General features: G+C 37.1%; 1 protein-coding gene across 1 annotated transcript; it reads right to left on the bottom strand.

Annotated features, from left to right (window-relative positions):
• Positions 1-2677: 2677 nt before the first annotated feature.
• Positions 2678-6646, bottom strand: LOC140746050 (leucine-rich repeat-containing protein 47). The gene is made up of 6 exons (XM_073078042.1): positions 5882-6646; positions 4884-5315; positions 4326-4485; positions 3805-3907; positions 3114-3272; positions 2678-2909 (listed from the first exon to the last, which is right to left on the bottom strand). The coding sequence occupies exons 1-6, from the start codon at positions 6501-6503 to the stop codon at positions 2802-2804; spliced, it is 1584 nt and encodes a 527-aa protein (XP_072934143.1). The 5' UTR covers positions 6504-6646; the 3' UTR covers positions 2678-2801.
• Positions 6647-12879: the final 6233 nt, after the last annotated feature.

A 12879-nucleotide genomic window follows, 5' to 3' on the forward strand; every position in this document is an offset into this window, starting at 1 on the left:
GAAATATTTTGAGGAAAAAAAATGCAATAATAAATTGGAAAGTATGAAAATCATAAATATTTCCTTATTTAATATTTTTAGAGATGTGTAAATAAAATAACATAGACATTGAAAATATACTTTATTCTTCGAGAGTCAACGATGTACATACATAATAATAACGTTAGATCACAGCGAATGAAAATTAACAGTTAACCATTTCAGTTAATAAAGAATCCGAGGGCTCCAGCAAACATGATATTTTTAGTCGGCGATTGACGATTTACACCCGTTATTGACAATCAATCTATCCTGTTTTTGCCTACTAAAGATCGAAAAATGTCTACATGTAGTATGTTAGAGTCCGCGCCAAACTTCTAGTCCACTCTAAATATAGAAACGAGTCGCGTTGCGACAGCAAATTGTAGATATCATCGGTATGAAGACAGCGTGGTACCCCCCCCCCCCGGCACCCTCCGCTGCCCGCTCTCGCCCGCGGGGTCATAGCGCAGTTAGTATGCCCTTACGTTGCTACGGAGTATATGCTTGTAGTTGTGTTCGACCGCATTAGCTCTCTGACTACACGTGCGCGCAACAACTTCAGAGCGGACTAGAAGTTTGGCGCGGACTATACTTGTATGCACAAATAACATTAGGACATATTCTTTCAGTATAATTTCTGTAACAATACGGTAGACATAACTCCCAGGCCCCGAGATGCCTAAGTGAAGATTATAACTATTTGTATTATGTAGATATTAGAAACAGTCATACAATGTAAAATAAATTTCAAATAAAAACATAGCAGCGCTTTACATTAGTTATAAAATATAAATAATAAAAGTAGGTGTAGTGGCGATACCACCAAAGTCAGACCATAAAGTGTTCTTGACTTCGTGACGATAACTTTGTTGCTTTCATCACTTGAGGCACAAATTCTCATTAAGGCCGGAAATTTGCAATGAAATTAATAAAAAAATCATACAATCATAAAAACAATTAAAAACTTATATTATTTCCAAAACATAAAAAAAATAACTCGCGATTTCCGTAAGATTTTCAAAATATCTAAATAATAGGGTTAAGATAACATTAGAACTAAAAGCAAATAATAAAGAATTTTGGGACGAAAATTATAATACATATATATGTAAGACGATCAGCTGAATACAGTTACTGTACAGATTATTCAACTGGGTGTGAAAACTAAATTTGAAAGTTCCCGACTGTTCGGTACCCAGCTGGGAGCCGACGAACTAAAAGAGCGAACTAGTTCGTTTAGGAGCCGCAAACTAGATTGAGCGATCCTCAGGTGCGAATTATTATGCCCAAGACTACTATGCACGTTCGTGTGTGTATAAAAAAAATATGGGCAGCGCTAAAGGAGAGTGCGACAGGTTTTACACACGCGGCGGTCGGACGACGCGTTCGAACGCGGCGGGCGCCCGCTCCTATCGGTAAACACTGCCACTACATATAGCGGGTAGCACGCGTCCCAGGCTGTTCAGGAAAAAAAAAAGCTTTTTGCGGGCGGCAAGATTGGGAGCTCAAACCGTCCAGCAAGCGACCCCGGGAAGGACAGCGGTTTTGTGTGGTCGCATATCGCTGTAATCACCAGGGGATGTGAGAGGAGCGTAAATTGCTCCCCCCAGGGCAGAGCCCGATAGAAGTGCATCGCGTTAGGAGGACTCCGGTTGTGTTCCGTTGGAGATCCCGGAGTTCTCCACCAAACGCTGAGGACGGCCACCGGGGGGGTTTTAGTGCGGTAAAAATCCCACATAACACGGCGTCACTCCCATGGCGTCGGGTACCATTTGAAGGTTTCCCCCTCGTCAACAAAAAAAAAAAGAAGGCTGTTCAGGAAAGTCCAATTTTAAGCGTACGCTCTTACTTGTACATGCGTTAGACATTTCTGGATATTAGATATTAAAACGAGGCAAAATCCCATTCAGACGTATTATACGTTTGTATTTAGGCATTTCTGTAACCAAGCAGTCAAGTCTTCTTTGAATTGTGCAATTAGAAATTGAATCCTAAATCTCTACTTTTATTTGGCGATATTTAAAGATTGATGAAAACTATTTTTTGTCATTTTACTCATAATACATAGTTAGGTAGTTATTATTAAAAAAAGTAAAAAAACCCGTCGTTCAAACGAATTCGGGAATACAAGCTAGTAAATAAATAGAAAGCAAAAATAGCACTCTACGCTCCCGTCATACGGGAGTTTCGGCTCAAAATCACTTAAAATTAAAACCACAGAGCTACAAATCAAATAGACATTGACTACCCAAGCAGGCATCAGGTTTGGTCGTATCTGAGTTACAATTAACCAGCCTTATAATAATTATGATTATTATTAGCCTATTGATAATCAATCTATCAATGTTTTGATAACCAAAGATCGACATTTTGTTTATTATATTATAGTTGGTGTTGTGCTAAGTTTTTGGAATAAATGATCTATCTGTCCCTTGCGTACTAGAAATTTCGATCTTTGGTAGCCTAAACTTGGATGGATTGATTATTAATAATGGACCTTAACGTGCAACGAGAAATATTTGACATGGAAAAGCTACAGAAGGGTGACAAGTGTTTTTCACCCTTCTGTATTCCTTTGTCGCCCTTCGCATCAGGTTGATGGCATTCAGGACGAATACGTCTTATATATTGTTGTAAGATGTATTTGATTACACGAGCAATCATAATTTGTAAAATATCTAAATTCAACCACTTTAAGCCATGCATGCACGCTTGGTAAAACACTTCTATTCGATAAGCTCTGTGGTAACAACAGCTTGATAAATAAAGTACAAAACAGTTTATTTCTTAGGCAGCCTGTACACTTTGATGTTCGTGTCATCGTACGTGCAGTCAGATCGGGATGGGTAGACACTCTTTAGGTTACCCTCTGTGTCCACTATTTTCACCTGTGAATAAAGATATTGTATTTTTTTAATTTGCAATAATAACAACATCAAGTTTTCTAATTATCATTAGTTTTAAATGGGGCCTCAAATATCCCAAAATATGTTTAAGAAAAAATATTGTAACTTACAATTTGTAAGTGCCATTGTAGGCCTATACAAAATAATATATATTTCATTTAATTTCAAAGTATTCCATGGGCATACCTGTTGCACAGTGAGCGTGTGGTAGTCGCCGGCATCCACGTCGTCCCCGATGCCCAGCAGGAGACACTCCTGCAGCAGCCTGTCCATCACGTTCTTGCAGGCACCCAGCGATGAGTGGGAGGTCACTTCCACCAGCATCGCCTTGCTCTCACTCGACATCTGAAGGATATATGTTGTATGATATTGAAGTTGCAAATGACCACGCAGTTCATGCGACGATAACTGTTTACAGATGTCCATGGGCAACAGACATCTGTAAGCACTCCATGTAAGACAAGTACTACCTAAAATCAAAAAGAGATGCATTTTCACTACTGAGGACTAAACAGGTGCCTCAAATGTAAGTCAGCCAGCATGCAAACCTTCCACTAAGCCATTTCAGCATAAACCAATTTCATGCTAAAAATAGGTGAGATAATGGTATCTCTCCATTGGTACCATACTCGTTCTGCCACATATCTCCACACCACTTGATGGTAAGTGGTTACTAATGTAGGATTGAAGGCTTACATGCTCACAGATGTATGAACCCTTGTAGACTTTGGAACATCTCCCATATTAAGTGTTTGTCATACCAGTCCATCACCATATAGACAATGTGTTAATCAGACAGACAACTGACTGACTTCAAACTATTCAAGGTTAATGAGGGTTGATAAAAAGGGGTTAAAACAAGGTTAAATTTAGTAACCTTTGTGTCATCAGAATTGGTGATTGGCGGGAAGCTGATAACTTTTCCACTTGCGTCTTGCAGGCACGGGTACTTGGGTTTGCCTTCTAACAGGTACAAGTATCTGAAAACAATTATATTAAAAAATATATTAGTTAATAGTCAATGTTTCTTGATGAGTTGTGTGAAGTTGTCACATCTAAATATGCCACAGATTCCTATACAGATGTGTCCTTGAACGTTTGCATATTCACGTTTGTGTGCGTTCATAGCACTCATTAACACTTAGTATATCAAACACCCATCTTATGTATAAAATTCTCGTGTCACAATGTTAGTTACCGTACTGCTCCGAAACGACTTTACCGATTTTCACCAAATTTTATATGCATATTTAGTAGGTCTGAGAATCGGCTACTATATATTTTTCATACGCCTAAGTGATAAGGGTTGTTCACCCTTAACATTTTTTTATTTCTATGGCAACACAATGTTTGCCGCGTCAGCTCGTATATATATATATATTTTGTTTAAAAACTTACTTGTGTATTCCTGAATAAACATTTCTTTTCTTCTCTTTCCTCAGGGCTTCAGCCTCAGCTGTCAACTGCTGGAAGAGCTGCTCGCCTGTGAAGGGCTTAGACCTGGTCAACGGCGTTAACTTCAGCTGCGATGGTGCTTTGGCTGTGTATGTTAGATCACCTGGGACAAAGTTTATTTATTTATTGACAGAATATTATTTAGACTAAGATTTTTTGTAATAGGTATAACATTTAACCCTTCAGCAGATACTGCAGCCTATGGATATGTTGACAAACCCCAAATATGATCATGTCAAGGAGTGGACAGTTCAGTGCATGTAGGTCTGTCAAACTTAACGTTAATCTTTGCTCACATTGAATAAAAAATATTAAAAGAAAAACAAAAATCAAATTGAAATGCAAAAAGTTTTTAAGATTTAATACTTTGATTTAACCTCAAGATTTAAGTTGTTGGCATTATACCATAAAAATCCAAACAAGTTATTTGTCACTGCCTCTTAACTAGCTGATTTAAGAATGCATGAGATTAAAAATAAAAAATAATTAATACATATTTACCTGGAGCAATCTTGCTCATGTCATGAGTAGCTATAGTGGCAATGTTGCGCTTATCACAGACCGAATCATGCAGCTTTGTTTGCATCTGAATGAACTTCTTAAACAGGGCATCATTTAAGTTCAACCCATCGATGATGCAACACAGTATGTACGGCCGAACACCGTTGACTTCCGACTCAACAATCTTAACTTTAAGAACATCATCTTCCACATGTAATATTTTCATCGAGTGGCAGAGATCACAGACAGAATCCTCCATTTGTTGTTCCTCTTGCTTCTTGCCTCCCTTCTTCCCTTTCTTCCCTGCAGGCTGGCTCTGGTCGGATTTGGGGCAGTGCTCCCGAATGTAGTCTACGACTTGTTTCGTCCGACACTGGTCTACTAGCTTCATTAAACGTTTGTCGGCTAGTTTGTTTCCTTTGAGGTTTAGCTCTGCAAATCAAAATTAGGTTTATGCAAAATTTATCAGTTTATCAGTTTGTGTGTTAAGAAAATGTTTAATCAATAAAATAATCATAGAAAAAGATTTTGGCATTGTCATATTATGTGTACTAATTAATTAACGTTACATAATTCCTTATGATAAAATAATTTGTACACAGCCCTCTGAAGAACTAGCCCAAATATTTTTTGTGTTTTACTAAATTATGTGAACTTAGAAATTACATAATTTGTTGTAACAGAAATATTTTGGCTTACTCACAGTATGGAAATAATGATGACATACTTTATAACATTATTGCATCATATTAACAAACAATTACAGGAACATGTGAGAAAAAGGAAGTCATATTTTGTTAATAAAAAAAATATATACATTTACAACAACCATAGCTCTATAAATGAGTATGTGGACACACACACAAAGACAAGTGTAGAAACAGCATAAAACAGGGATTAATTTATTAGGGGATTAATTATACATATGAATTGAATCCTGAACATGTCTGTGCGTCAGATTTGTGTGCTGAGTGCTGTTTTCTTAAATTGTAACTTACCTTTTAATTTCGATAAACTGGCTAGCTCAGCAGGAATGATTTTCAACTGGTTATCACCCATATCGAAATTCTTCAGGGAAGGAACACAGCGCGGCAAATAACTCGGAATCGAGTCTATTGCGTTTCCTTTCAGCTTCAAGTCGGAGAGATGAGGCACGTTCGCGGTCTCCAAGTCCAAGAAACTCGTCAGTTTGTTGTTCGATACGTCCACTATGATTAAGTTTGGTAAATCACCTAATTTTGGCATTGTTTCGATCTGGTTTGAACTGAAATTGATGCTAGTCAGCTCTTTCATGTTATTTAAAGTGTCCGGAATAGCTGTGATCTGGTTCCTCGACAAATCTAGCACCTTTAGTTTCGGCAGTGAGGTTATGTTTTCGTTGAATTCGGACAACTTATTGCCGTAAAGAAGTAGCGATTGTAGGTTCACTAAACCCTTGATTTCATCAGGAATCGACGAAAGACAAGTATCACTTATGTTTAAAAGGTTTATGCTGGTTAATTTAAACACGCTTTTGTCTAAACCTTCCTCCGAGATACGTTTCGAAATTGCAGCTCCCGCCAACTTGATCTCATGTCGGTTTTCGTTCTTAGCGGTCGTCACTTCGGGCCAAACTCCCATTTTGATTCGAAATTTACACAAATATTACAAAAAAAGTAAAACGGTGAGAGTTTACTAATTTACGAACCACGTCGCGCGACGTCGGTTACAAACGGAAAGAAAACATGCAGAAAAATAAATATGTCGGTATGACACAAGGTTTCGTCAATATGACATTGACAATGACAAATGACATTAATGCATGTCAAACGTTTTTTTAAATCTGATTTAAGTGCTTCCGTAGATACATGTTTTTAAGCTATTTTTTTGCCTCCTCTACTTTATTATTTAGCAATATAAACAATAATACTACTACTACTTGTTGCAGCTAAATAGCTCAAATAATAACTGTTAAATTAATAGCTTAGCTGCCTGAATGGTACAGTTATTCAATGAAATAGCTAGGTATATATTTGGGTTGATAACGTTAGTCATTTAAAATTAGTATTGGATAAAGTGCGGGTAGAAAAAACATAGGCTCCTCGACTCTTAACAAAATAATCGAACTATTTTTTTATTAAAGAACTTTCAGGCCTGAAAGTATTTCTTTAACACGTGTGTATGCACGTAATATAGGTTGCTATAGTCTTTGCACGTAACTTTGAAAATCAGAGGTGCTCAGATCTGGCATTTGAACTTCTGACCATTCGATTGAGGCCGAGCTTCAAACAAGTACTGCTAAGGTACAACATCATCTTTACACATACGTACATCATATTGACTTAGATCTTAGGAAGCGACATATAAGAAATTCACATATACTCATATAGTAATTTGAGTCTACATAACTCGTATAGTAATTTGAGTCTGACTTGATTATATGACTGCAACCCTTATTTATTTAAAAGAGACGCTCCCAGCCAAAAACGATAAGGATGTTGATAATTCTTAGAAGCGCATGATTCGAATTTGACTGTAGTTTCACGCAAAAATGACGCACATGAAAGTTAGTGCCATAAGTTACTTTTTTATATTATGATATTTGAGAAGCAAATGAGCATTCAATCCTCATGATTTTATTTGGCTACTGTAGCCCATGCACTTCTGTAATCAACCCCAGGTAAAATTTGATTCCTACCTGATGTTGGCCACAGATGCGTTACTACCCCAGAGGACTGACATGGAACGCTTTGGATACGTATATTTCCTTTACCATAGCCTACAAATCTGAACATAACAGCGTTTAACACTGCTGTTAGCAGAAGCAGGTGTGGCGGTCGTGCCGCCGGAGTCGAACCACAAAGGGTTCTACCACCTTCGAAAAGCGTGTGAACTTATGAAGTAATTACGGGGATGAACTCGGGCGGATGTACAATCGATTCTATTATCTAATAATAACAACAAACACAAACTGTCTGTAATCTTATCTGCAGGAAAGAAGCGATTTTCTTAAGACGGATGAGGGTTTTTTATAACTTTTCACAATCGATAATAATCGTAAATTCATAAATAGTGATCGCTTTACCATATAATTAATCAGTTGTTTTTACAATAATTGTGCCTACTTCCACGCTGTCCCAATGAGGATCGAATTAGTCGCCAGCCTGTAAAATATCATTTTAATACACAACATATAAATAAGATCACAAATAAAGTTACACACCTTTAACTATAATATTTTTATTGAAGTAATTAACGAGAAGGAGCAATTAATATTTATTTTGATTTAAATCATGTTGTTAAATGATTGACCTATTCAAGAAAAAAATATATATATTAATAAATCTGTCAACAGTGTACTAGTAACATACCGTGGAAGAAATAGCAATCAATCGGTTATCAAAACCTGGGAACCGAGTCCAATGCTCTGCTAAATTCTTTCTCCTCGGAGTTACTTACCTATCTTTATATATATATTTCTTATGTGTGTGTGTATGTCACTGAACTCCTCCTAAACGACTGGACTGATTTTGATGACATTTGTTGTGTGTGTTCAAGGGGACTTGAGAATGGTTTAGATTCACAATTTAGTCCGTGGGAAAAGGTTTTTTTAATTAATTTTTAATTCGTAAGTAGTTGTTGATTTTGGAATGTTTCACATTGGATTCGACAGGTTTCGCTACCATCGCAGTTTCAAATATTCTATCTATTTTTCAAACCCGTAACTGATAAGGGTTGTTCACCCTTAACATTTTTTTTATTTATATGGCAATACAACGTTTGCCGGGTCAGCTAGTTTTTTGGTTGAAGTTGTTGAGATTGAATTGGTCAGTCAAATAGGGGTTCTATCTAAAGCCGATCATAGATGTGTTTCTATAAATATAATCCTGGGGACTAAGATGTCACGTCATATACAATTCAGCCGACATCCATATGTACACTTCAATCGAAAAGCAAGAACTGCTTCATATTAGGAATAGGTGTGACGGTGATAGAACAGTGATTACGTAGTGGTTGCAAGTGGGCCTTTTGATCGAGGGATCCAAGGTTCAAATTCCAGGCACACCTCTGATTTTTCGAAAGTTATGTGCGTATTATATATTAATTATCACAAGCTTAAACGACGAAGGAAATCATCGTGAGGAATCTAACGTACTTGAAAGATCTTTAAAAAAAGTTCTCAAATGTATGTGAAGTCTACCAATACGCACTTTACCAGCGCGGTAGACTATGACCTTATCCTTCTCCTTCTGCGAGGAGACTCGTGTTCAGCAGTAGAACAATAAAAGGTTGTGGATAATTGTTGACAGTAGCGTTAATACTATAGAATTGCTAAAGCTACCAGTTGCTTGAGTGATAATAGCCAACAGGTGGTCAGCCTAAGAATCATTCGGTGTTTTAGAAGTTGTAGACAACTACAATCTTACATGTATAGATGTATAGATAAACAGTATTAGCGTGAAATATACATGTACAACATGGAAAAATACTAATTCTAATCAGATGATAACAGAAAATCTACTTGTAATGTGTCTAAATATAACATTTATTATTATTCTATCACGTAAAGTTTTAGCTTCAAATCTCTCTGATCTCCCTCTGATATTTCTGCCTAACTAATCGTACTATATTGATCTCTCTCTGATGATATATTTTTGGTTTATGGACGTAGAAATATTCTTCTCTTTTTAAAAAAAGATAGACTATGATTTTTTCCTTACTTTATGCTAAGTGTCCCGGAAATAATCTCTGAAATGTATCGACGAAAATCCAAACTCTTCATGTTTATTTTGTTTTTCTTTTTTCACCTATGCTTAAGAAGAAAATCCGATTCCCTTACATCTCTTATATATGACTATTTTTGAGTTCATGCATAAAATTCTGAGTGCATCCCAAAAGTTGGAAATAAGTTAGGAAAAGCTCGATTATTATGTAAGTTGTCGGTAACCGACCTGCAGCCGACAGCGTGGACAGTGACGTAATATAACCATTGACGTATGCAGTATCGACCACTATCAATTAGTATCTAAAGCCGGATTTCCCTTAATAAATCATTCATATAGACCCATATTCTATATTTGTCGTTACTATTCAAGGTTTGTCTCAAGAATTTGGTTATAACTTTTAGATGAATTTGTTTTTTAAGAAATGGACTAGGTATTTTGTCAATAATTGTCTCGGTAGGAAAAAAGGATGGGTGGGTTTAATCTTTAGGTATTGGCGTTTTCGTTGACAAGGATTTTTCTGTGAGGAATGGAGGTAAAGAGCAATTTGCCACAAATGCCAAAGTCTCTGTGGGATAAAGTTGAATAACTGTATTGACATTTGTCTAAGCCATACTTATCAAAATAAAAAAGCCAAAATAGCAGTTAAACTACAAACAAAACAGGATGTAGTTTAGCTGCCGCCGCGAATACAAGGGGATTCGGATATCCTTAGACAACGATACAGACGAGATTTTTTTTTCCACAATCATCCATTCGTACCTATACCTAAGCAAAATCATTTTCCGACGCGAATCCACCCTAATCGTGGTAATGTCGTCAGATACGAAGCAAAGTTCTACCACGTTTTAAAACACGCAGAACCACTTTTAAAACTCAGGAAACTCTACATCAATCTATTTCCCTAAAAATAGACGAACGTTCAATGAAATCATCTATCAGAAAATATTAGGCTACCGGCTACTCGTTATCAAACGGATAAAACAAGTAGGCAAATTTAATTCGGATTAAAATAATCAGTTAATCTGCGTCACTTATCGGTAATTCTCCTCAAATGTGGGTGAATATAGGAATTGAAGTTAGTCTGAAGGTAGTTGGTCTTCAGCAAACATGGCAGCGTGGGGCGTTCTAGTGGTCCTCCTGGCTTTTACCTGGAATTCGGTAAAATATTTATTTTCCTATATGTAAACAGTCATGTATTCATAGATCTTTCTATGAGGTAATTTAACATGAGTGCAATTTTCCCTGTATAAGAGACGAAGAGTGGAGTGGTCAGTACATCTTCCATGCAATTTATTTTGACCACTCTTATACTATAATGATTGGGTTAGATTAGGTTAGCGAGAGACGTGGCCCCTGAGTGACGAGGGAATGGAATAGCTTCATCCCGAACAGGGACAGACCCTAGAGAGACCCAATGCCAAATGTTGGGTTGTGGACGAGCGCAACTACCGTATCCGCAGTCCCAACAAAGAGCGTTCTAATATGTTAAACTGCTTCAGAAGGTGAAGGAGTAGATGGATGACTGGGAGTGGTTAATATTTTCGCACTTTGGAAGCAGTGGCGGCTCTAACAAAATCTTTAGGTACTTAGTGCGACATCTCATGGTGGCGCTTCCTAGGCCTTGATGACGTCTTTTTTTGCAGAATATGTATGTTGTAGCCAAGTAGCTTAAGTAGCCGTTCAATTAACAGCCTCTTTAATAAACAGTGACGCTCGGGTGTTTTCAACATCTCTCGTATGTGTTTTCGGCGCCCCTCGTATGACGGCGCTTCCACCGTCCTAGTACCCTAGTACTAGTACTAGTAGCCCCTGTTTGGAAGTTAGTTCAAGCTTCCTGTCGATATAATATCATTGTAGCAGTCTCCATTGAAGATTATATGGGTTTGAAACAATTGACACGGGTTCATTACTCAGATAATCATGCATTACATTTTATATAAGACGGAGAAAACAGTTCCTTCAGTGATTAATATGGTATGGTTTCCAGTCAGATTTAGTGTTTTAAATTTACCTACGGTCGCCGAGGACTGTCGACGAAAGGCGGTGACAGGTGTAATAAGCTCCCTTAGGAAGGAAAAATAACTTAAGCCAAATCGTCCCATATATGCCGCAGCTAAAAATGGGAAACGAGATATTAAGTAGGTAAAGTTTAATAGATAAAACAAAAAATACAGGTTTCTTGTACGGAGAACTTCTTTTTACCACGCTTTTTTTATTATTAGCTTGACCTGTATGTAACGGAATCTTTGAACTCGATTTTTACCCACTTTGAACGGTCCGATTAATTTAACATTTTGAAGAATTATCAAGTACCGATGACAATACACGATTTATATAATTTTATCCCATTCACCTCTTCAGGATCGTCAGGAATCAGGATTATCGATTTTTCTTGTGCGATTTTAGCGTGGTTATAAGTTAATTATTTATATTTTAGTATTTGCTATTAAAGCGTCCATTGTATAACACGCTGTTTAAAAAAAACACGTATTTATTTATTACGCTTCATGACTTAGAAGCTTTCGACAGACGGACAGATAAGGGAGGCTTAGTAATAGGGTTTTTATTTATCCTTTGTGTTGTTGGTGTTATTACCCTATGGGTACGGATCGCTCAAAAAAATATCCGAAAATCGGTCGAAGCCATTTAGAATTTGAAGAATTAGGAACGCACGCACACCGCAATCTATAATTACAAAAATACTTGTATTATATAATTATGCGGATTACAATAAACATGTCAAAATATAGACGTTTCTGATACGGCGGTGACCAGTCCCTTATCAGTACCTCTATGGCTAAAGCCCTATGATACTTTTAATCGTGTGATTAACGATCGATGGATTTATAGTATCTATGTAATAAAGACACGACAGGAAATATACAGGCAGTCTATAAAATCTATGATAAATATTTTAAATAATTGGGCCTACATCTAATATATAAAATTCTCGTGTCACAGTTTTCGTTGCCATACTCCTCCGAAACGGCTTGACCGATTTTGGTGAAATTTTTTGTGCTTATCCGGTATCTATGAGAATCGGCCAACATCTATTTTTCATCCCCCTAAGTGATAAGGGTTGTTCACCCTTAACATTTTTTTGTTTATATGGCAACACAACGTTTGCCGGGTCAGCTGTTTTTTTTTATATTTTTACATAATATAGGAATAGCAGGCGAGCATGCAGTCCACCTGATGGTAAGTGGCTACTACCTACTATGGACATCTGTAATCAACCCCAGATAAGATTAGATTTTACCTGAGGTCGCTCCCAGCTGCGCTTCTACCCC

Source organism: Epargyreus clarus, unplaced genomic scaffold, assembly GCF_041222505.1.
Source record: "Epargyreus clarus isolate Ecla_fem2 unplaced genomic scaffold, WU_Ecla_fem_2.2 ptg000012l, whole genome shotgun sequence".
Classification (NCBI taxonomy): Eukaryota; Metazoa; Arthropoda; class Insecta; order Lepidoptera; family Hesperiidae; genus Epargyreus; species Epargyreus clarus.

Excerpts from the sequence above, each read along its gene's own strand:
- LOC140746050 (XM_073078042.1), bottom strand. The coding sequence starts at position 6,503 with ATGGGAGTTTGGCCCGAAGTGACGACCGCTAAGAACGAAAACCGACAT. Across the intron at positions 3,273-3,804 it reads CCAATTCTGATGACACAAAG|ATGTCGAGTGAGAGCAAGGC; the intron begins GTTACTAAATTT and ends TATATCCTTCAG. Across the intron at positions 2,910-3,113 it reads ACACGCTCACTGTGCAACAG|GTGAAAATAGTGGACACAGA; the intron begins GTATGCCCATGG and ends CTTTATTCACAG.